At 38.2% G+C, this 25,336-nt stretch overlaps 1 protein-coding gene across 2 annotated transcripts; it reads left to right on the plus strand.

Annotated features, from left to right (window-relative positions):
* Positions 1–756: 756 nt before the first annotated feature.
* Positions 757–25,227, plus strand: Herc4 (HECT and RLD domain containing E3 ubiquitin ligase 4). Of its 2 annotated transcripts, XM_088262652.1 has the most exons (17): positions 757–1,044; positions 1,134–1,296; positions 6,713–6,955; positions 12,661–12,817; positions 14,654–14,762; positions 15,147–15,278; positions 16,013–16,192; positions 18,624–18,824; positions 19,258–19,437; positions 19,623–19,910; positions 20,694–20,870; positions 21,253–21,513; positions 21,597–21,774; positions 23,146–23,324; positions 23,738–23,929; positions 24,016–24,267; positions 24,344–25,227. In XM_088262652.1, exons 1-17 carry the CDS (start codon positions 982–984, stop codon positions 24,494–24,496), a joined length of 3,108 nt encoding a protein of 1,035 aa, XP_088118778.1. In that variant the 5' UTR covers positions 757–981; the 3' UTR covers positions 24,497–25,227. The 2 variants fall into 2 exon arrangements, with proteins under 2 accessions (XP_088118778.1, XP_088118779.1); XM_088262653.1 differs by lacking the exons at positions 757–1,044; positions 1,134–1,296; positions 6,713–6,955 and adding an exon at positions 11,762–11,903.
* The last annotated feature ends 109 nt before the right edge of the window (positions 25,228–25,336 follow it).

The following is a 25,336-nucleotide window of genomic DNA, read 5'->3' on the forward strand; positions in this document are numbered from 1 at the left end:
TCTTCTCCGTCTTATTCCTCATTGCTGAGGGTTGTGATCCTTGCAGAAGCAATGACTCTTCTCCAGTTATCCCTTGACTGCGCTGCACGTAGCGCTCCAACCACTGAGGTGTGGGGATCTTCCTCTCCCTCTCTTTCCCTCCAGGCTACCGATCACAACTAGTCGTTCCAGGCTATCCTCATTACCACGCGCAACGTGTCCAAAGAACTGGAGAATCCGTCGGGTACAGATATTGGCCAGCGTAGTTCCTGGTGAATGGACTCATTGCCTATGGCTCAAGAAGTTATTTTTACCTTTATGTATAAATAACTTCTTGATCCGTGGGTATTATTGGGTGGGTATTATTGCACATAACATTAAAAAAATAATAAAGACGATAGAAACTAATTCCAACTAGAGCTTTAAAGATTATTGGTGGTCATACGACATTTTAAAAGGAATAAAAATATGTCCATTATATTTATGTTTATTTTACGCTATTTTCTTTAGGAACGGAACCCTAGCATAAAACGACGGTTACCTATATTTCAAATAAATACGAAACTTATAAGTTGATATAATTTTTTAAAAATTTAGTTACCTGTCTACTATCAATAATTTTATTTTTATGTATAAAAAAAAACGAATTAATGTGGGAAGGACACGTACGAATGTAAAATAAACAACACACCCCTATTTTTTAATCAGCGTACCTGCATAAATTCAAACGTAACAGCCATATAAAGCAATTAATAACAAATATACAGATGGCGCTACATATGACAGATGTTTGACTTTAGCAATATGACAGTTTTACTTTTCTTTGGATGTTTCTAGATTTTATATTTATAGTGGTGTTTTGTGGTCGACTCCGTTCGGAAAAAAAAAATAAAAATTTTTGCTATGCAAATAAAAAAATTGGTCTATAAGTCATAATTGAAATAACAGTACCGTGATTCCTAATGAGTATTGGGCAATTGTTAAGGTTATGATTATTACAAAATGTATTGCTGGGGTAGTACAATCCACGGCGAACTCGGGTTAGGAGGAATTGAACAAGAACAAGTTGGTACTTTATAAATGAATCACCATTTATATAAACATGTACAAATTCTTACAAAATCAATATTTTAATTTCGCGCAATTTATTTTAGATTTTCAGTCCAGTGCCTTCGCCATGGCTGCATTCTTTCAAAGTGAATCAAATCGCATGCGGAGAGTATCACACGTTGCTATTAACGTCCGACGGAAAGATTTACTCGTGTGGAAACAATGACCACGGCCAATTGGGACATAACCAACCCAACAAAAGGCCACGTAAGAAAATCAAGGATAATACATTGTAATCTATTAACTTATTCTTCCATGAAAGTGGTCGAGGTAGGTTAGTATGCGAGAGTATGGTTTGTATGGTACTTCCGCAATTCGCACTAAGAAGTCCCTTTCATTACATGTTTTCTCTTTTGCCCCTAGCAAAAGGCCACCCGAGAGGTATATTTAGCATTTCGCCTGTGTGTAATTTGCATTGAAACCTCCCACCACATTCTCAGATCGGATGCAGAAGCTCTATGCTTCCTGACAGACCACTCTTGCAAAGCAAGTTCGACTCTTGCAACCAAATGCCATAACATAAATGTACCTGCTGTGAATTTACATTTGATAACTTTCAACGTCCCTCTCACAGCCAATATTGAGAAGCTCACAGTACCCTGATATAATATTGAGAAGCTCACAGTACCCTGATATAAATGTTGAGAGACTCAGATATAGAAACAAGTCAATAATTGGTAATGAGGATAGAGTTATTCGACAATATTATTTACTGTAAAATTTACAATTAAGTTAACATATTTATAGTTATGACCGATATAGCAGTCAAATCTTGCCTCTTAGAAAATGGCAGCTATAGCTGTCAGCCTAACAATTTCTCTCTTTGACCCATAAATACATAAATTACCCAAAATTATTATTAAGTTAACACCGCATCAACGTCCTGTGCGGTGCACCACATGAGATGGTGCACCACTTAGAAAATGGCAGCTATAGCTGTCAGCCTAACAATTTCTCTCTTTGACCCATAAATACATAAATTACCCAAAATTATTATTAAGTTAACACCGCATCAACGTCCTGTGCGGTGCACCACATGAGATGGTGCACCACTTAGAAAATGGCAGCTATAGCTGTCAGCCTAACAATTTCTCTCTTTGACCCATAAATACATAAATTACCCAAAATTATTATTAAGTTAACACCGCATCAACGTCCTGTGCGGTGCACCACATGAGATGGTGCACCACTTAGAAAATGGCAGCTATAGCTGTCAGCCTAACAATTTCTCTCTTTGACCCATAAATACATAAATTACCCAAAATTATTATTAAGTTAACACCGCATCAACGTCCTGTGCGGTGCACCACATGAGATGGTGCACCACTTAGAAAATGGCAGCTATAGCTGTCAGCCTAACAATTTCTCTCTTTGACCCATAAATACATAAATTACCCAAAATTATTATTAAGTTAACACCGCATCAACGTCCTGTGCGGTGCACCACATGAGATGGTGCACCACTTAGAAAATGGCAGCTATAGCTGTCAGCCTAACAATTTCTCTCTTTGACCCATAAATACATAAATTACCCAAAATTATTATTAAGTTAACACCGCATCAACGTCCTGTGCGGTGCACCACATGAGATGGTGCACCACTTAGAAAATGGCAGCTATAGCTGTCAGCCTAACAATTTCTCTCTTTGACCCATAAATACATAAATTACCCAAAATTATTATTAAGTTAACACCGCATCAACGTCCTGTGCGGTGCACCACATGAGATGGTGCACCACTTAGAAAATGGCAGCTATAGCTGTCAGCCTAACAATTTCTCTCTTTGACCCATAAATACATAAATTACCCAAAATTATTATTAAGTTAACACCGCATCAACGTCCTGTGCGGTGCACCACATGAGATGGTGCACCACTTAGAAAATGGCAGCTATAGCTGTCAGCCTAACAATTTCTCTCTTTGACCCATAAATACATAAATTACCCAAAATTATTATTAAGTTAACACCGCATCAACGTCCTGTGCGGTGCACCACATGAGATGGTGCACCACTTAGAAAATGGCAGCTATAGCTGTCAGCCTAACAATTTCTCTCTTTGACCCATAAATACATAAATTACCCAAAATTATTATTAAGTTAACACCGCATCAACGTCCTGTGCGGTGCACCACATGAGATGGTGCACCACTTAGAAAATGGCAGCTATAGCTGTCAGCCTAACAATTTCTCTCTTTGACCCATAAATACATAAATTACATAAATTACCCAAAATTATTATTAAGTTAACACCGCATCAACGTCCTGTGCGGTGCACCACATGAGATGGTGCACCACTTAGAAAATGGCAGCTATAGCTGTCAGCCTAACAATTTCTCTCTTTGACCCATAAATACATAAATTACCCAAAATTATTATTAAGTTAACACCGCATCAACGTCCTGTGCGGTGCACCACATGAGATGGTGCACCACTTAGAAAATGGCAGCTATAGCTGTCAGCCTAACAATTTCTCTCTTTGACCCATAAATACATAAATTACCCAAAATTATTATTAAGTTAACACCGCATCAACGTCCTGTGCGGTGCACCACATGAGATGGTGCACCACTTAGAAAATGGCAGCTATAGCTGTCAGCCTAACAATTTCTCTCTTTGACCCATAAATACATAAATTACCCAAAATTATTATTAAGTTAACACCGCATCAACGTCCTGTGCGGTGCACCACATGAGATGGTGCACCACTTAGAAAATGGCAGCTATAGCTGTCAGCCTAACAATTTCTCTCTTTGACCCATAAATACATAAATTACCCAAAATTATTATTAAGTTAACACCGCATCAACGTCCTGTGCGGTGCACCACATGAGATGGTGCACCACTTAGAAAATGGCAGCTATAGCTGTCAGCCTAACAATTTCTCTCTTTGACCCATAAATACATAAATTACATAAATTACCCAAAATTATTATTAAGTTAACACCGCATCAACGTCCTGTGCGGTGCACCACATGAGATGGTGCACCACTTAGAAAATGGCAGCTATAGCTGTCAGCCTAACAATTTCTCTCTTTGACCCATAAATACATAAATTACCCAAAATTATTATTAAGTTAACACCGCATCAACGTCCTGTGCGGTGCACCACATGAGATGGTGCACCACTTAGAAAATGGCAGCTATAGCTGTCAGCCTAACAATTTCTCTCTTTGACCCATAAATACATAAATTACCCAAAATTATTATTAAGTTAACACCGCATCAACGTCCTGTGCGGTGCACCACATGAGATGGTGCACCACTTAGAAAATGGCAGCTATAGCTGTCAGCCTAACAATTTCTCTCTTTGACCCATAAATACATAAATTACCCAAAATTATTATTAAGTTAACACCGCATCAACGTCCTGTGCGGTGCACCACATGAGATGGTGCACCACTTGAGATGGTGCACCACTTGAGATGGTGCACCACACGAGATGGTGCACCACACGAGATGGTGCACCGCACAGGACGTTGATGCGGTGTTAACTTAATAATAATTTTGGGTAATTTATGTAACTCCATTTTCGTAAATTACTATGGCAAGGGTGTTTCGCTGTGATATTATATGACACATGATTTGTTCGTGGACAAAATAATGATGAAAGTTAAGTGGAAGGCTTTGTTTCCTTCGGGTACAGCGACGGATTGCCTGATCGCACCTGGGCACAATTAGTCACATGGACACATCGGGCTCAGGCAGCATAGCCATCAAACGCACTTTTAGCATATTCATAAATATTTACTAATGAAAACAGATAATAATTTTTAAATATTAACTGAAAAACACAGAATTTTATAAGCAAAACAAGGTTTTACTTTCACTGAAACTGAGGTTAAAGTTATCTCGAAAAAGCGTCTTTTTTGGCGGAGCGAGTAAAAATAGGACCAGCAGTCCGCACAGCGCCAGTCTACAACCTAAACCAGTGGTTCTGAACCTTTTTACAACATCACCTTTACGTAATCATGATCAAGATGTCTTGACCTTATCCATTTTCATTTATTAAATTTTAATCGTGCTAGTAAATCCACTGCTTTGAAGTCATCCTACAGGAAATATTATTATTAATGATAAAATCCGATAAGAAGGTAAATATTGAGATTTGAATGTAAAAGTTATGTAGTAAACAAGTGCCATATTGGTCATATATGGTTAAGGATACATGACAAGCCATCAATCTTATCTGTGTTCATCAATTTACTTGACATCACAAATTAAGCAACATTTTCCACAAAATATGATTATTAATTTTCTTTCAAAAGTGTAGTTAAGAGTCTTTTTCATTTATGTATATTTTATTTTGTTAATCGATGAAATAACTTAGTAAAACAGAACATTTTATTATTCATTATATATGCCTCCGTAGGGTGATGGTCAGCATACTTGGCTACCGTACATGTACAAACAACAAGTACATGTTTTTATCAGCTAAGGCAAATTAAAAGCATTCGCAAGAATCTGCCAGTTGATGCTGGCCGTCAATTAATAAATGCGTTTGTAATATCGAGAGTAGATTATTGTAACGGTATATACACGGGTCTACCAAACAATAAAATGACTCGACTGCAATCAGAGTTAAACGCAGCAGCGAGACTAATTTTTGGAATTTCTAAATTCAGTCACATCACCCCACTACTTCACAAACTCCACTGGTTACGCTTTCTTGAAAGGGTTGAGTATAAACTCTGCCTACTCATGTATAAATCAATACACAATGTGGCTCCAGAATATCTTAAGGAGCTGTGTATTCCAGATGAATTGGTTGATAGACGTCTCACGCTTCGATCGGCTACAACATCTGCAACGGGCAAAGTTATCTTACCAGCTCGCAACCAACGCACTAAATTTGGCGAGCGTGCCTTTGCTGTTGCAGGACCGATGGCGTGGAATGCTCTTCCACCAATGGTTAGAAATAGTGAGAGTGAGATGATCTTTAGAAAAAGACTAAAAACACATTTGTTTGCTAAATCATTTCCACCATAATATTTTCCCCAATTCATTCACCGTGAAGCGCCCTTGAGGTATTTTTTTACGAAAATGGCGCTATATAAGTTATCCAATTTTATTATTATTATTACCGTGCTGGAGGTCCCGGGTTCGATTCCCAGGAAGAGTCAAATTAAGTGATTTTTTCACTCTAATATTTATTCAATATTACCCTGGACTGGTACCTAAAGTGGAGGGCTGATCACCTGTCCTTCACATGTTAACAATCAAGAAAACACTGCATTTATATGATGTAGTGCCCTATGCACCATCGGGTGCGAATAAGGGTTTGAAGAAAATAATAATAATAGCTTCCAACTCGCACTCGAGTGTGTTGTCTTCAGCATGTGGGGCTATCATGCGCATGCATGTGGCTGCACATGCCAATTTTGGACTTAATTGGCGCACACACTGCGCTCTCCGTGTTCTCGGAGCCCGTTCACAGAGCTTATCTATCCATATCTGTGTCTTGCCCGCGACTCCCAGTCACCATCGATCCCCGCCAACCTCAATGTGGCGTTCGGTTGGTCCTCGTACCTGTACTGCCCTCCTTGGAGAAGTTCACTGGGCAGGGCAGGGCAGGATATGTGGTATTAGTGAGAGACGGGACTACAATGCGAGTGTGTTGTTGCAGAGCTGGTGGAGGCGCTGGAGGCGTACCGCATGGTGCACGTGGCTTGCGGCGCGACGCACTCTCTGGGCGTGAACGAGTGGGGGCAGGCTTTCGGGTGGGGCTCGGACGCGCAGGGGCAGCTGGGCCTGCTGGCGAGCGCCTCCCTGCTGCCGCCCTCCATGCCGCGCATCCTGCGCGCGCTCGCCACGCAGCAGGTCGTGCAGCTCGTGTGCGGCGGCTACCACTCTGTGGCGCTCATGAGCAGTAAGGACACAATTAGGTGTACAACCGTCACCATGGCCGTAAACAGAACCGAAAAAAACTATGGGCGCCAGTGTGAATCTTATCGCAACACTCAAATATTTAAAAACTAACTAACTAACTAACCATCACGCCGCTTCTCCGCAGGGGTAGGCAGAGAGAATAGAATGCCACACCACTCTGTCCTTGCAAAAATTCTTCACCTCTTCCACGTTCATGCATCTCTTCATACACACCCGCCGATTGTTTCAACTCCTAACCTGACCCCTTTCAAGTATTTGGCATACTTGATCTTGCCAAGTTTTTCTCGGTCTTCCTCTGCTCCTTTTTTCAATTGCATTCGCCTCATAAATATTTATACATTTTTTTAAAAAGGATTAACCCATAAAGACTTTATTAGATGCTTGTATGCAAGTAGGATAGTAAGGATAGGGAAGGTAAATGTGAAAATACATTGAAAATAAATCTTTCTCGAATTTATTTTTCGCTTGGCGGGAATCGAACCCGCGACGCCATTTTACAGTCAAGCACCTACCCAAATACGGCACGGCGCCGGTCATTTATATCTAATTTGCTAAATTAATTATACGATTTGCCTGCCTCCGTAGTGTAATGGTCAGCACGCTAGGCTACCATGCTGGAGGTCCCGGGTTCGATTCCCAAGAGGGTTAAAATAAATATTAGTGATTTTGCACTCTAATATTTATCAAGTATCTGGACTGGAGTACAGAGTAATCACCTTGCCTTCATGTAAGTAACGATCAAGATAACACTGTGTCAATACGATACAGTACCCTATGCACCATTGGGTGCTGATAAGGGTTAGAAAAATGTTTATAAGACATTAACCTTCCACTCTTGGTGATATGTATTTACTACAACTCGACTTTTCAAATGAGAATACCAATATAAAATATAATAGATACGGGCTCAGAATTTTTGTACTCCTCCGTAATATAATCACGTTTTACATGAAAGTGTTATAATATAAAGTTATTCATTTGCAGGGACGGAAATAAATAATATGTGAAAAAATCAGGAATAAAATCACCAATACACAAACGTTTCTCATTGTTTAAGCGCGTGCCGTTGCTTTGCGTATACGCGCATGTCGTCGCAAGTTTAGTAATGCGCAGACCGTCGTATCCAATGGTCAGCAATTGCGACCATTTACAATGTATTTTTTATTGTTTTCAGATAATTATCCTAGCTAACAGTATAAAATTATATCGCACATGGTATGGAAATTCATCACAGAAGCTCTAAAGCTTAGCAAAAAACAACCTAATATGGTCGCAGTGACATAAGGGATGCAATATCTCTTGACCTCAAAAACAAAAAGATCAATAACATTTAGGAATATTCACATTTTTCGCGTTTGTAAACAACATTTTCATATGGTGTACAAAATACATATCACCAGAGCACGCGGAAGTTTTTAGCGCCGTAAGGGAAGGGTCAATCTATAAATTACTAAATTAATGATCACATAACCAACTTCTTGCACAAAATTATCCTACTTTGCTCAAATGACTTAAAAACTAACATTCTAATTTAAAGTACACATAAAACGTAATTTGGTGTTGCAATTGTGGTTCCCAGTTTGTAATATTTCAATACACGCAACTACCAATTATTTCATTTTAAATTGCCGTACCGTCGACATATATAAATTATTTTTGAAAACCTTAGGACAGGGGTTCTCAATCTTTTTCACCCCGCGGCGCACTACAAGTTTAGTATTTTGTCACGGCGCCCTACTTTAGTAAGCTATTTGGAATCGATAATGTGACTATATACATATGTATATATATATATATATATATATACATATATATATATATATATATATATATATATATATATATATATATATATATATATATTTATATTTATATTTATATTTATATTTATATTTATATTCATATATATATTCATATATATATATATATATATATATATATATATATATATATATATATATACACCGCAGGACAAAAAAATCTACGAGTTTACTTGCTACCGCACGCCTTGACTTTACTGAACTCTTTTTCTAAGAAATCCTTTATCGATACCTCTTTCTTTTGTTCAATAAATTAAAGACACTTTGTGTCACCTTTCTACAATATTTACATTTGAAAATGTCTCAACAATTTTGTTTTACCCGCGTTTGAGGGAACATAACACAACAATCATGGAAAGTGCAAAGCAAATGTCGATAGCGATAAAATCCAAAATAATCACACTGTCGCAACAAAACATATCTAATTGTAAAATATCTCGTCGAGTTGGGTATTCAGAAGGTGCAGTGAGGTTTTTATTTAAAAAATTCCAACAAACTGGATCCATAGAACGGAAAAAAGGAAGCGGATGGGGGCGCGCGACATCTGCCCGAGATGATCGCTTAATAAAAAAAATTGTTATGCGCGATCGATTTTTAACGGCACTTAAAATACACGCAGAGGTGCAGTCTACTAGCTAATCAACATTTTCAGTAAAAACTGTGTTCAGGCGGCAGTTGGAGCATGGTTTCCAAGCACGAAGTCCCGCAAAGAAACCATTACTGACGAACAAAATGCAGAAGGCTAGACTGGATTGGGCGAAAGAGCACCAGAATTGGACCTTGGAGGATTGGCAAAATGTTATTTTCTCCGATGAATCAAAATTCAACCTTTTTGGTCCAGACGGCATAAAGATAGTTCGACGAAAACTTGGGGAAAAATACCATCCTTCGTGCGTCCCTCGAACCGTTAAACATTCACCATACGTCATGATTTGGGGGTGCATGACAGCGTACGGTTTGGGACCTCTAAATTTTATACAGGGTACGATGAATGCCATCCAGTACAAAAAAGTGCTGAAAAACCATCTTATTCCAACAATCGAGGACATTACGCAGTATACCGCGGACCCGATTTTTCAGGACGATTTGGCGCCGTGCCATAGAGCCCGCACTGTGAGTACAAATATTTATTTTTTAGTGCACTTTGTAGACCACTTGATAAATAATTTATTGTTTTTCTTACAGATCATTGAATACAAGGATAAAATTGGCTTAAAATCGTTGACGTGGCCCGGGAATAGTCCTGATTTGAACCCGATAGAAAATTTATGGGCGATTATGAAAAAAAAAGTTGGGAAAAAAAAATAAAAAAAACATTGAGGAATTAAAAAAAACTTGATTCAAGTTTAGGAAGAAGAAATAACATCAGAAATTTAAGATTCGCTTTACGCTTCGTTAAATAATAGAATTTTACATGTTATAAAAAATAAAGGTGAATTCACTAAGTATTAAATATTTTTAAATGTTATAAATATGTTTAAATGTAAAATACCTTAATTTAAAATAAAGCGCTTAGAACCTTCTTCTTAAATTTGAATAAAAAAATTACATGTCTTTTATTACTCCATCACAAACACTCGACCATAAATGAACCGTTATGGGTCTCTAAGGTTCGGATAATCTGATACCTGGTATATAATGGCAATTTCTAAGTACAATTCATGAGTAAGATCTTTCATTTTAACCTCGAAGTAACGAGTAGTCATCACATATGTTAAACAATACAAAAAAAACTAATTAAATATCAAGAATAATTCATTATGTGTCAATTTTAGTTTTTTTGAGGACTCGTAAATTTTTTTGTCCAGGGGTGTATATATATATATATATATATATATATATATATATATATATATATATATATATATATATATATATATATATATATATATATATATATATATATATATATATATATATATATATATATATATATATATATATATATATATATATATATATATATATATATATATATATATATATATATATATATATATATATATATATATATATATATATATATATATATATATATATATATATATATATATTTATATATATATATATATATATTATAGTTGAAAGAAATAGGTACCTACAATAATAGTAGTTGGGTAGAAAGATGCTAGCTCTCAAAATAGAAATTGTCGCTTTATAGGTACCCGAGAATATTTGTGGTTTCGGATAATGATAAAGGATCGACTCACGGCGCCCCTCTTGACTTTCTACGGCGCACCAAGGCACCGCGGCGCACACTTTGAGAACCCCTGCCTTAGGATATTTAAAAATATATAATTTGAATTAAAAATTGATAATGCACATTTCTTTTCATTTATAAAACATTTTGAAAAAAAAGATGTCCCCAACAATAGTTAATACATATTACAAGAATCCACAGTATGCATATGATTTTTTTGCCGATGTGTGTAAAATCTTTTTGGTAAATTCAGCATTTTGCATTCGCATTATGTCAGCTGTAATTTTAAATGCGGTGAAACAAATGATTGTTTTTAAAATACCATTTGATAATACACATATGCACATTTTAATTTGCGTGTGGCATTTCTTATTTAGCCATTTGGTTATTAATTGATGGTAAAGTTCGTATGTAGACAATAATTGGATTGTGTGTAAATGAAGTTGAAATAGCAGGAAAATGTCGGTATGAATCCAGTAGATCCGCATCTCAATAGTGAACCAGTAGTGGATCGCTTTAGCATAAAACGTGAACTTTGGACCTTACTTGTGTTTTGGTCCCATTTATGTGTTTATTAAAGTGGTGTATTTATGGAAGTCTTATTGCGGTGCCAAGTTCAATGCTCGCTTATTGTGTGTTCGCTTTTCTAAATGGGTTTATTTTTCGAAACGTGTAATTTCGTCGTCACTAATTTCAAAGGCATTTCTCTCAGCTTCGTCAGGGATGTAATATTATTCTTTTTTAAATCTATTTTGCAACGATACGCGAGAATTCGAAGGCATCAGATATTTTTGAGGAAGTATTTTGCTATGGTGACTGTCGAGGTTGTCATGCATCTTATTTACTACCTTATCAAAATATTTTTACATCAGTTGTTTAAGCCTTAAGGGATTGATTGCGCATAACAGGTAAGATTTTCTGTTTTCTTGATTTGTTCATTTATTTTTCATACATAAGTTTAAACTATAACTGACCTTTACCTTACTTCACCGCAGGTGTAAGCAGAGAGGATAAAGTGCCACACCACTATGTCTTTGTAAACATTCTTCATCTCATACATACGCCTCAATTACCTAAATTTATTACTTCTATATGTTACTTAATTAATATTTTTTTCATATATCGCTCACTCCTTGCAAGAACGTCAAAAATCAAAAATTGTCAATTTTCAGTTGTGCATGTTTTCGGAATGCCCAGAAAATGTACTATATCCCAGCAAAATAGGCATATTTTAACTTAATATTTACCCGCTACAGGGCAGAAAGTGTTGTTTCTGCATTTTGAAGAAAAGATATTTTTTAATTATTTTTTTAAATATACTTAATAATTTTCAAATGGAGAAAAAACCTTCAGGTTTTACCCAAAAAGATCTGTTGCACAGTAAAAAGTTCAATAAGTGGGTTGATATTTATTTTTTAAACATTGTATTATATTTTCAAAATTCAAAAACGTTCTGAAAAATCAAGTTTTTTGATTTATGACGTTCTTGAAAGGAGTGAGCGATATGCATAATGAAATATTTGAATACTCTCGAATGAAAAAAATATTTCTTCTTCTTTGATCGCTGTTTACACTCAAATGGTGCGTTGAGCCGTGTTAACTCGAGTACTGTAGGCGATCAGTCCTCTTCTCCAGATCTGAGAACAGACTGATCTCTCATTCCAGACGGGGATATATACTCGTGGGGCTCCAACTGCTACGGGCAGCTGGGTCTGGGGAACTTCAACCAGATGGAAGAGAAGCCGCAGCTGATCGTGTCGCTGGCCGGAATTCCCTTCGCCTTCATCGCTGCGGGCGGCTCCCACACCTTCGCCGTCTCCAAGTAAGAACTCTCCTACCGCCACTGTCTACTAGAGAGTGCTACTGCCTCTACATACGTATTTACTGTATTTCTCCTTAGCTAAATATCTCGCATGTTCGCTAAGCAGTAGTGTATATCCCATTGGGGCCTTTGTATGGTAATTAAATTCCTCGAACTCTTATCTGGGAATAGTACTGTACTACTCTACTGACCTATATGCGCATATTTTCATGCTATTGATATATATGAGCTGGAATTACACCTGACTGTGTTTATGTTCAACTTCATGAATTAATTAGGCAATCAACATAGCGTGATAAAATGTAGCCGATTCTTCTTGAGCAGTATTAACCTTTTCATAGCCGCAAATAAATTACGCCGCAGTGCTCAACAGGCCAAGTATTTTTTTGAAAAAAAAAAGTTGTCTAAAGATTTTTTTTTTTGTTGTTTTTATTGAATTATAATTTACTTACCAAATATTATATCCCGCATCGATTGTTAGAGTTTTATTCTTGAAGTTAAACCAGTTTCAAATTTTCAGGGTTGTCACACTAAGTCGCACACGCAAGTTTTTATTAAATTTAATATTAACACACAACTATTATTTATCAATGGAATATTTTAAAATAATAAGAAAAACACAAAAAAATTGAGCAAAATAAAAACCCCTGGCGTTCAAAACAATCGATTAAAATAATCAATATTTCAAGTGGTTTGAGTGGTAGCCCTAATGACATCTGTCAACTGTCAGCTGAAAGTGATACCGATAAATCACTTAAAAGTATTTAAAAACTTTATAAAATATTTTGTGACAACTTCAACTGATGGCAATGTATGTTCCGTTTTTGACAGATTGTCAATATGAGTTAAAACTGCGGAGTAATACGTCATCAAAAGTACTGACGAGATATCTCGGCAAATGGCGGAGTGCCCGTATGGCCAGAGTCTCTGGCCATACGGGCACTCCGCCATTTGCCGAGATATCTCGTCTCTGGCAACCATCGGGTTAAAGGAAATTTTCTTCTTCAAATTGTTGTTAGTGATATTGATTATTTTTGAGATTGTGTTATAAGGAATGAATGCGAGGCATGAGCATTATCCATCAAATTAAGAAAGGTATGTTGAGATGGTTTGGGCATGTGAATCGAATAAGTGAAAAAGGAATAGTAAAACAAGTTTATGAGGTGAATGTGATTGGTAATGGAAGCAGAGAAAGACCGAGAGGAAAACTTGGTATGATCAAGTATTTCAAATACTTGGGGGTGGTCAAGTCAGGAGAATAATCAGCGGGCATGTATGAGGAGATGCACGAATGTGGAATAGGCAAAGATTGTTTGCAAAGACAGATTGATTTGGCATTCTATTCTCTCTGCCATCTCCTGTGGAGACGCGACGTGATGGTTAGTTAGTTTAGATATATTTTTGTGTAATATAGCAGTTACTATTTTATCAAGATTTTCAGACGAGTTTAATGAAAACTTATGCAGGTTCTTATGGAGAAAGGCAATAAATTATTGTCAGTAATGGTGCCAATTATGACTTTATCTGCAGCTGCAAACAGTGATTTAGTACTACCTAAATGGATATACATATTCTTTCTTGGATGCGTTTACCTTTTATTTTGCCTCCTAATAATGTTAATTTTTGCACATAGATATCAAGGCTGCCAGATTAGAGAGACCTCCTACAAGAATGTGATTATTTACAGATGCGGTGTGCGTGTGCGGTGTGGGAGAATCAAACGCATTAATTAACATGAAAATAGCACATTTTTCTTTATATGTAAATAAGCCAAATCCAAAAAAGCGAAGATTCCTGCCTTAAAGCGGCCGTCCTCAGTCGCGTTCGTATTTCCAGATCTGGGGCCGTGTTCAGTTGGGGGAAGAATACCAGCGGACAGTTGGGACTTAATGATTTAGAAAACCGCTGTTACCCGACACACCTCAAGAGCCTTAGAAGTATCAGGGTATGTGCAATTTGTTCTCGATTGAATCTTTTTGAATTGCAAAACCCATGTATGAAAATTATCACCTGAAATATCAGAAAAATTATCACCTAATAAGGACAAATAATTTGGAAAAATGAAAATCTTAATTCCATTAATTGATTTGGCAGTCACTCTGTGGTAAAATCTATCCATTTTTAATTTAAGTTTTATTTAGTAAATACCACTATTTTTTTAAAGTTTCGATGCATTCCGCATCGTTTTCAATCACTGTGTTTGAAAGATGAAAATATTAAAATTACAGAATCACTGTAGCTAATTTTGGTTTTGGTTCACATTGGTCGGTGAATTGTCTTTTATAAATGTTTTATATTGCTTATCTAAAATAGAGTTTTGTACGTTCAGGTCTGTCATATATCATGCGGAGAAGAATTCACAGCTTTCCTAACCCTGGACGGAGGCGTGTTCACGTGCGGGTCAGGAGCATACGGCCAACTGGGACACGGCGAAACCAAAGATGAAATGCTGCCAAGAAAGGTGGATTATTATTAGCATTTAAGCTTTGACAAAAGGTTTCTCTGACACTAACAATTCAACTATGCATAGCTCTCACTAACCAAAGTGCTCGAGTTACTCTCAATATGCAGTGCTATTACATTTATATATATAGAGAAATAAATAGAGGCTGATAGGGTAATTGACCGGGACTTTTTGTAAAAGGAAACATAGGTAATAATGGTGACGAATTTTAGAAAAGCATATTACATATTAATAAACGTTTCATCAGAAACTCACTAAGCGATAGTATACAATTATTTAAATGTTTTTAAATAGTCAGATATATTTTGTCAAATTACAGTGGCCACCAAGAATACAGGCCATCCTTTAACTATACAAAATATTATCTTTCTTCGGGCATATTTCCACAGATGTCAGTAGTGTGGAAGAACAATAGAAAATAGAGAGTTTGAATTCTGGGTATGCGCCTTAACAAACTGTATACTAAACACATGTTGTCATAAACTATGTGCCGACCGCGGGCAATGTTAAACATGAGCATTTACTGAATTTCCAATAGCTTCCAAAACTAGTCGTCATAATAAACTAGTCCACATAAGTGGTAAAAAACAAGTGGTTTGTTTTTCTTTTACAATTTCAAGGCAGATAGTATTAAGAAAAGGGATATTTTATTTTGCCTCTTTAGTACAATGTCTTTGGTTCCTTTTGTGTATTGTATGTTTCGCGAATATAAATAAATGTTACTTTGGCAGGTGATGGAGCTGATGGGCACCACGGTGGTGCAGGTGGCGTGCGGGCGCCGCCACCTGCTGGTGCTCACGGAGACGGGGCGCTTGCAGAGCTGCGGGCTCGGCTCCGCAGGCCAGCTGGGGCTCGGCCCCCTCACCCGGGCCCCCGTTAAGCTGCCCCAGCCCGTGCATCCCGCTTGGCAGGTCGGTACGCTCGCGCACTGTGCAGAACTTCACCTTGGTGCCCAAACAAGGCCCGTTCTGTGTCTTGCATTATTAATTTTCAATTGTTCCCCTCCTCTCTTAGTATCAATTCGATACGGTACCCTATCCACCACTTGAATATGGAATATATAAGTGCCAGAAAAAAATTGCAACCAATTTGAGGTAAAAGATGTTATTTCCTAAGATACTCAGTGGCGTGCGCAGAGTTTTAAATCAGGGTTGGCAGTAGGGTTGGGTAAGGATAATAAGGATAAGGAATAGTAGGCACTGATCGTGTTTCTATATGGAACACGAATAATCCAGGGTAGGCGTTGCTTTTTCGCCTATATAAAATGCACACCTCTGAAGATACTATATATATGTACATTGAAAATGTATTTTATTATTAACCTTTTGACCGCGTTAACTTTGTTCCTAAGAGACGCCCGTGCGCGGCGGTACTTCGCCGTTTTTTATTTATTAATTTTTATTTTATTTTATTTATTTTTATTTTATTTATTCGGGTATTGTACAGCTTACATATAAAAAATGATATAAAACAATAGTTACATTTACAATAATAAACAATTAAACAATTCCACATTTATGTTATAAAACTATTAAAAAACATTCAGAGATTAAAGAAAAAACAAAAAAAGGGTAAAGGTAAAGGGTTTTAAATGGTAAAAGGTAAAAGGTAAAGGGTTTTAAATGATTACTTTTATCATGTATTTAGTTAAGAAAAGATTTATTTTCCTAAACAAAAACTTTCAATGGGATTCATTGTGCCTTTTTGGTACTCTATAATACACTTGTGTCACATTATTCTTGAAGTATATCGTAATATAAACAAATAAGATCGCTACATAAATAAATCAAAGCACGCATCGTGTGTCACTCTTACCCACTGGCGATGCGTAGCGTCGAGAGTGAGACAGATATAAGGCATGATTATGGCGCGGACTAATTACCGACCGCAAGCAAAATCAGGGATCTGTTCTTTTATTTATCCTTGTGATGTTACAAATTATTAGTCAGATATTTCAACAGATGTCATAAGGCCGAGGATTGACGTATTATTTTATCCAAAGTTCCACACCATAAAAATATCCCTCTAAGTTGAACTGAGGTTCGAAACTTGGAGCATTGTAAAAACACAAACGCTTATATCAGCCGCGTATGGGGCACGTTTTGTTAAAACACATACGGTTATGCGAGCCGCGTGGATCCGGTTAGTAAAAATCCACAAGTGACTCTTATGTAAGGGAATTGGGTCAAACCTGTTATCAATCATAGTAAAAATAACCTAAATTTTACTGTGAATATTGCCTTATACTGTCATCAACCAATGAAAATATTTTTTATTTCACTGATTGTAAATATTAATGTGTTAAAGTACGAGCAGATACATATTGACATTCCCGGAGCCGAAATCGAAACGGTTTCGGGACATATTGTCACGCGTAAGTCCAAATAAACCAAAAATGTATTTCGGTTTTGCACAGGTCAAGTATTGACATTGGTCCCATGTTTTTTTCATCCAGTCGTGCCCAATAATTTTACTGTTTTTCTACCTATTATACTGGTTTAAAATGATTACAATTAGCTTTAAACCATATTTGTTTAGATCGTCTACAAAAATTAGAAATAAGTAAAGCAATCAATAAAGACTTATTATAATAAATAACCAACTAAATTTAACTTCCCCCTTTTAAAAATATTCCCATTGTAATTAATTTATCTTCTTTCTCTCTTTCCAAATTTTATTTTTATACAAATGTCGAATCGTAATAATTTTATTTTAATGACGGAATGATTTTCCAAATTTGGTAGTCACGGATAAGTGTTTATAAAAGTGGTATAACACAAAGTGAACAATGGATGATAAAAAAGGAGGAAAAACCGTATTTTTTTCTTGAATGTTTTCCGCACATACTTTGTGGCACATTTTATAAACTTTATAAAATTAAATAACTTTGTTGTAACCACTTTTTTATTTGTACAATTTAACCTACCGGTTTCGACAAGAACCTTGTCATCATCAGGGTTTATTTTAATTCAAAAACATTTTTAAAAAATTGGTTAAATTGTATTAATAAAAAAGTGGTTATAACAAAGTTATTTAATTTTAAAAAGTTTAAAACCATATTGTTCATTATATCATATGATGTGTTCTGAATTGAGTCCATATTACGAGAGAAACAATCATTTTCTTTCCTATCTGTGGTTTCTATTGTCTATTCCGATTTTCCGCTTATGTTTTAAATATATGCATACACATATAAATTAATGCATTAGCCGTGGAATGATGGGAAATGCAATGTAAATATAAATTTATATAAAATGTGATGGGAAATAAGAATGTTTTTGTTTAAGTGAAGATGGGAAGCAAATGGGCGGCTGTAAGGTAAATGTAATGGTGTGTTGGCAGTGCATGTCGGAACACAGCGACCGGGACGCTCGGCTGCTGCAGGTGTGTGCGGGCGGGGACCGCAGCCTCGTGACGCTGCAGCAGGAGGGCGAGGCGCCCCACGACCACCGCGCGCACCCGCCCCGCACCCAGATCCTCACCGTGGAGCTGCACCAGATCAAGGCGTGCCTGGCCTTCACGGACGACCAGCAAGTCGACCAGGTGTGTACCCGCGCACCCTCCCACTAGTCCGCTAATTCTATAATACTGCTTTCTGTCTTTTCGCCACGTTTCACGCCATTCACTCATGTAAAAATACATTTGTCAAATGTATTACGAGACTGAGTTTCTCAAATCGCCTTTGTTATTATTTTATCCAACTTTTTTTATTTTATAAGTTGGTTTCTACTATAGAAAAATATATAGATTAACAAACTTGTTGAAACTTGTCAGATTTAAAATTTTGTAATACGGTGTCGCATTGAAAATGGAAAATGCCTTTGGCGAGTGTTTTTATACACATTCAAAACCAAGAATTGATGAAACTTACCGAACTGGGTCCGTGACAGGAATGTGACGAAATAAAGTTACATAGGGTTAAATAGGAGTTTAGGTGTCGCATAGGATTAAGCGCGGATATTTGTCCTTGTTGCAGGAGATCCTTTGCTATCTGGAGACCACATTCAAGTCCCTGGCTTGCATCAACGGCTCCTTCCTCCTGCCCAACAATGAGCACTTCTGCTGCAACTCTCGGACCTGCGGAATAGACTTCGAGGTCGCCATGAAGGTGTTTGACGTCATCGGCCGTATAAAAAATACTTCCATCTTAGAAGTGGTGAGTACTTCCTGACTGGGCCCTGCCGCTCGCTTAGCTGAAATCTGATCGGCTTCTCGCTCTTCCTCCAATTTACAAGTATTTATGGAGTCGCGACTGTTTGTACGTTGGCACACATCTAGTCACTGTGTGAGTGATGATAAAGCGATGATAGTGATGGGCTCCTGATTGTTGAATGCGCACAGATCCTGCAGAGCGTGACGGCGGCGCTGGAGGGGCTGGGGCGCGCGCCGCCGGACGCGGAGGCGCTGCGCTGCTTCCTGACGCTGCCGCTGTACGTGGAGTTCCGCAACCCGCGGCGCTGGCGCGCGCTGCAGGGCCCGCTGGCCGCCGCGCTGGGGGCGCTGCGCCCCGCCTCGCAGGCCTACCTCACGGCCTGGTGCCACGCACCCCCCGCCGCGCCCGCCTTCCCCGTGCTCGTCGACTGCTTCAAGGGCGTCGTGCACCACTACCTGACGGTGCGCGGCGACAAGGTACCACCACCCCCCCACCTCCAGACTTATTATACCGCATCGAGTTATATAGTCTCCTGAATGTCAAATGTCGAAAGTAACTATTGATTCGTGAGCAGAGTGGAGAATATTGCATTGTGTATAAGGAGATCACTGAAACTAGTAAGTTCTGTACATTTTTGAGATTTTGCATATTCATAATACGTTATTTACATTCTCTGGAGGGTTAAATCCGGTATATATGTATAGGAAAATTTGAACATATTTCCAACTTTTTCTATTACATGTTACCTCATAAGTACAGAAAATTGGCAGATTCAGTACGTACGAAAAAAAAATACTCACTCTTTCGCACTCAAAATCACTCGCACAATAGTAGTCACGCTGTCAAGCGCATACATGTAATTTTCTTAATTGTTTTTACAAATATCCACTTTAAATATTTTTAGTTTTATGTTTGGCTTCATCCATGATCCAATCCTTATATTATTTATTAGATTTGGGTTCTGAACCGACATTTCTTGGTGGAATTGCATTTTATGTAATAAATAACAACTACAGGTATGGTTTTTTCCACTTTTATTTCATTTGACTGGCATTTTTATTTTATTTGGGTTTCGTCATTACTGACATCATCAGACTGGTGATGTCGGTGGTGACACCACCAGTCAAAGTGGATGAAATCATATACATAGTTATTGCTCTATTATACTCGTATTATTATGTAAGAAGAGCTGTAACTTTGCATTTTGTCTTGCAGTTGTTACTAAATGCGATGTAGCAGTATTGGTGTTGTATTTGCAGAGAATAGACTACGACTGGCGAATCATTCACGTCCTGAATGCTCTGGAAAGCCTCAATAAGATCAATATTTCCAATCCGAGCAAGAAACGGGCACCTCCCGAGATATTCTACATTCCCGATCTCGACACTCTGGTAGATGTCAGGCAGGACTATCTCAACTGGCTGACCGACTCACAGGTAGCGACCTAAATAACACCCGTTCATAATCACCAAGACAGTCATTTCAAATCAGCGGTGGCGGTATTCAGCTTTTCTGTCAAGTCTGACCTTATGTCCCACACAAAAATAAGACATTAACCAGATCCTCACCCCCTGTATCTTACCATCGTTCATTTTAAATCATCTTCAAATAATTGCTATTTATTTATCTATTTCTAACCAATATTAGGTAATAAAATATCATTTCACTCTTCCAAGATATGAAACACGGGCGATACCCGTACTGTCAATTTCACAATTTGGTAGAACAATGAAAATTTAATATGCAGAACTTAGTCACCGGGGAATGCGGCGACTAATGGAGGAGAGTCGATGTTGAGTCGAGTTTGGCATGTTCCAGATGAACAACTTCTACCTGTGCAACTTCCCGTTCCTGTTCAACGTGCCGTGCAAATCCTCCCTGCTGGAGCTGGACCAGGCCATCCAGATGCACTCAGCCATGAACATGGCGGCGTCGCGGGCCCTCACGGAGGTGTGGATGCACGGGCGGCCGCTGGAGCAGCAGTTCGTCACGCTGCACGTGTCGCGCGCCAACATCGTGGCCGACACGCTGCGCGAGTTGCCGCACATACGCACCAGCGACCTCAAGAAGCCCCTCAAGGTGCGCCCGCCCCCTCCCCGTTCCCGGCTCCCCCGTTCCTCGCACTAGCTCGGACCCTCACTCAGCTCCGTGTCGTCCCGCAGGTCAAGTTCACGGGAGAGGAGGCGGAGGACGCGGGCGGGGTGCGCAAGGAGTTCTTCCTGCTGCTGCTGCGGGAGATCCTGGACCCCAAGTACGGCATGTTCCACCACTACCCCGACACCAACCTCGTCTGGTTCTCCGAGGACTCCTTCGAAGAAGAGGATATGTACCAGCTGATCGGTTGGAAATTATCATTTCATATTTAATACTCTTCCTTTAAACATACCTATGATACATGTCGACTGGCCTATGGGATTTTAACTCTACCTGCAGTTGGCACATAGCTTACGACAACACAGTTAGTAAATCAAATTTCTTTGGACAAAATGTTAACAACTCACATCTTAATATCCCAATAAGTCGCGCGAGCGAGGGGGATGTCACTAGTATGAAGAATTAGAAATGGTTATATATTGGGATATTAAGATGTGAGAGAAATATACTAATTGCATATTATATTACCACACCAAGGGCGGTAAAATGTGAACAATATAACCATTTCTAATTCTTCATACTAGTGACATCCCCCTCGCTCGCGCGACCTATTGGGATATTAAGATGTGAGAGAAATATACTAATTGCATATTATATTACCACACCAAGGGCGGTAAAATGTTAACAATATAACCATTTCTAATTCTTCATACTAGTGACATCCCCCTCGCTCGCGCGACCTATTGGGATATTAAGATGTGAGAGAAATATACTAATTGCATATTATATTACCACACCAAGGGCGGTAAAATGTTAACAATATAACCATTTCTAATTCTTCATACTAGTGACATCCCCCTCGCTCGCGCGACCTATTGGGATATTAAGATGTGAGAGAAATATACTAATTGCATATTATATTACCACACCAAGGGCGGTAAAATGTGAACAATATAACCATTTCTAATTCTTCATACTAGTGACATCCCCCTCGCTCGCGCGACCTATTGGGATATTAAGATGTGAGAGAAATATACTAATTGCATATTATATTACCACACCAAGGGCGGTAAAATGTTAACAATATAACCATTTCTAATTCTTCATACTAGTGACATCCCCCTCGCTCGCGCGACCTATTGGGATACTAAGATGTGAGACAAATATACTAATTGCATATTATATTACCACACCAAGGGCGGTAAAGGTATTCCTACCCCTTCGGTCGATTGATGCTTTAGGACGGGAAGGGTATTTTACCTTCTGTACCAGTCACATTTCAATGTCAGAAAAGAAGGAATTATTCATTGCTTTTATATGAATATTTTGTACCAATCTCCTTGTTAAAGTCTAAACTATTTGTACACATGTATTAAATCCTATCTTATTCAAAGCTTATTCTGATCAATTATTATCTTACTAACAATCTGTCATTGTAATACATTCATTAATGGTTCTCACGTATTTGAATAAATAAATAAATGATGTCATTATTGCGCTGTGCATCAAACTGGTTTAAAATGTGACAATGAAAAAATATTTTGATTGTATTTGTTTGTTATCGGGCAATACATTCAGCCGTGAGTATTTAACCTGACTGGAATTATGTATTTGTAGGAGTCATATGCGGTCTGGCCATCTACAACTTCACAATAATCAACGTTCCCTTCCCTCTGGCTCTGTACAAGAAGTTGCTGGGAGCTGCCGTCTCTCTGGAGGACTTGGCTCACCTCAACCCGGTTGTGGCCAACTCCCTCAAGAGCATGCTCCAGTATGAAGAAAATGACCTGGAACAGGTACTGACTCGACGCTTTATTCTCAGTACCGGATTACTTTACTAAATGCCCGGGCTTGCGTATTCCCATCTCAATTACCTTTTTATCTCTGTTGATCTCTTGAAAAATCAATCAAAATCTTAGTTACAGCCCCTTATGCGGTTTAATGCCATACATATAGGACAGGCACCATTATATCATATACTTTAGGCTGTATTTTTTTAAGACAGTGAGCTGTTCATGAAGTTTGTCGCTTTAAGTTAATGCTGCTGCCGCAAAATTGAATAAAAAAGATTCTAGATCCATTTAATTTTGTTCCCTTTGTGTTTTGCTGTATTTTTGTATCATTTTGATCTGGTATAGTTTTAGTGCGAAATGTATTCTCCTCGAGAGAATAAATCCAGTATTTGTGTACAAATATTGTCAAATTCCAGGTGTTCGGTTTGAGCTTCGAGATATCGCGGGAAGTGTTCGGGGAGACTCGAACCCACCCGCTGAAGGAAGGAGGAAGTAGCGCTCCCGTCACCCAAGCCAACAAGGAAGAGTTTGTGGACCTCTATGTGGACTTCGTATTCAACTCTTCCGTCAAGGAAAAGTTTCAAGCCTTTTACGACGGATTTTACAAGGTAGGATGGAAGTTTAGCCCGTTTCCTTATAAAGTAGGTGTTCAAGGAGCAGTTTGTCCGGCGACTGGCCGTATTCCTCGTTCCAGGTGTGCGGGGGGCGCGTCCTGAAGCTGTTCCAGCCGCACGAGCTGATGGCCGTGGTGGCCGGCAACGAGGAGTACGACTGGCACGTGCTGGAGGAGAATGCGCAGTACAAGGGCGGCTACAGCAGCGGCGACCCCAACATCCGCGCCTTCTGGGAGGTGCTGCACGAGCTGCCGCAAAAGGACAAGCGCAACTTCCTGCTCTTCCTCACGGGCAGCGACCGCATCCCCATCCAGGGCATGAAGGCCATAGTGGTGAGTGTGCTCGCATCGCCCCACCGCACGCACACAACTCTACTATTGCTCTATATAACCTTTCATGTATTTGCAGATAACCATCCAACCGACAACAGACGACAAATACCTCCCCGTGGCGCACACTTGCTTCAACCTGCTGGACCTGCCGCGCTACTCCACTAAGGAGAAACTCAAGTACAAGTTGCTTCAAGCCATCCAGCAGACGGAAGGCTTTTCCCTCGTCTGATGCCGCATCTTCACTCTCGACAGTCTCTGCCGTACCGGGAACTAGAAGGGGTGTCTGATTGCTTCGCAAATTACATTTATATCACTTTACTTTTCTCCTTTCTCCGGCCCAACAGCAGGTTGTTATATTTACCTAAAATAAGGTACTACATATCGGTTTGCGTACAATAGATATTATAGTTAAAGACCAAATGCAGGCATTATGTACCAAGTTTGACTAGTCTATATATTGGTCAGTTAAAAATCTACGCCTCCGTTACTATTAATATAGACATTTTTGTAAAGTGACACAAACATGTCTTTTACAGAGGTGGCAAGGCTAAAAAATTCTCGGCTATGCCCGCTTATAAAATTAAAATGTTTCAAGTTATATTGATTCATTTCTCTGTCTCGCTTTCAATTTAGATACCCCCTCTGGACTCGGTACGGCAACATGTGGTTATAATTTTTCTTATTTATTTTATAATTCATTATTACGGGGTATTATCACTAATGACAAATGTGGAGTGTACTATTAAAACAAAAGTAATTCGCTAAATTTCACTTTTCAATTAATATAAAAGCCATTTTATTACGTTGGTATGGATTCTATTATTTGTCCTTGATAGTTTATTTTATGTTTTAAACAAAATTCTAATATGTATTGATAATTTAATCATATTATTATTTTTTTAAATACCATATGTCATGTACATAATATTGGCTAACAATAAAAAATGTAATAATACCCTTTTTAATTTTTTAAAGTGTATATTCCATTTGAATTCATTTAAATAATTGCCAATTTCATGTAAGGTCAATTGGCAGGTGGTTTAAAATTTATGTTTATCCATACGCAGCT

Source organism: Brachycentrus maculatus, unplaced genomic scaffold, assembly GCF_059751285.1.
Source record: "Brachycentrus maculatus isolate JH-2025_06_01 unplaced genomic scaffold, ASM5975128v1 h1tg000186l, whole genome shotgun sequence".
Lineage (NCBI taxonomy): Eukaryota > Metazoa > Arthropoda > Insecta > Trichoptera > Brachycentridae > Brachycentrus > Brachycentrus maculatus.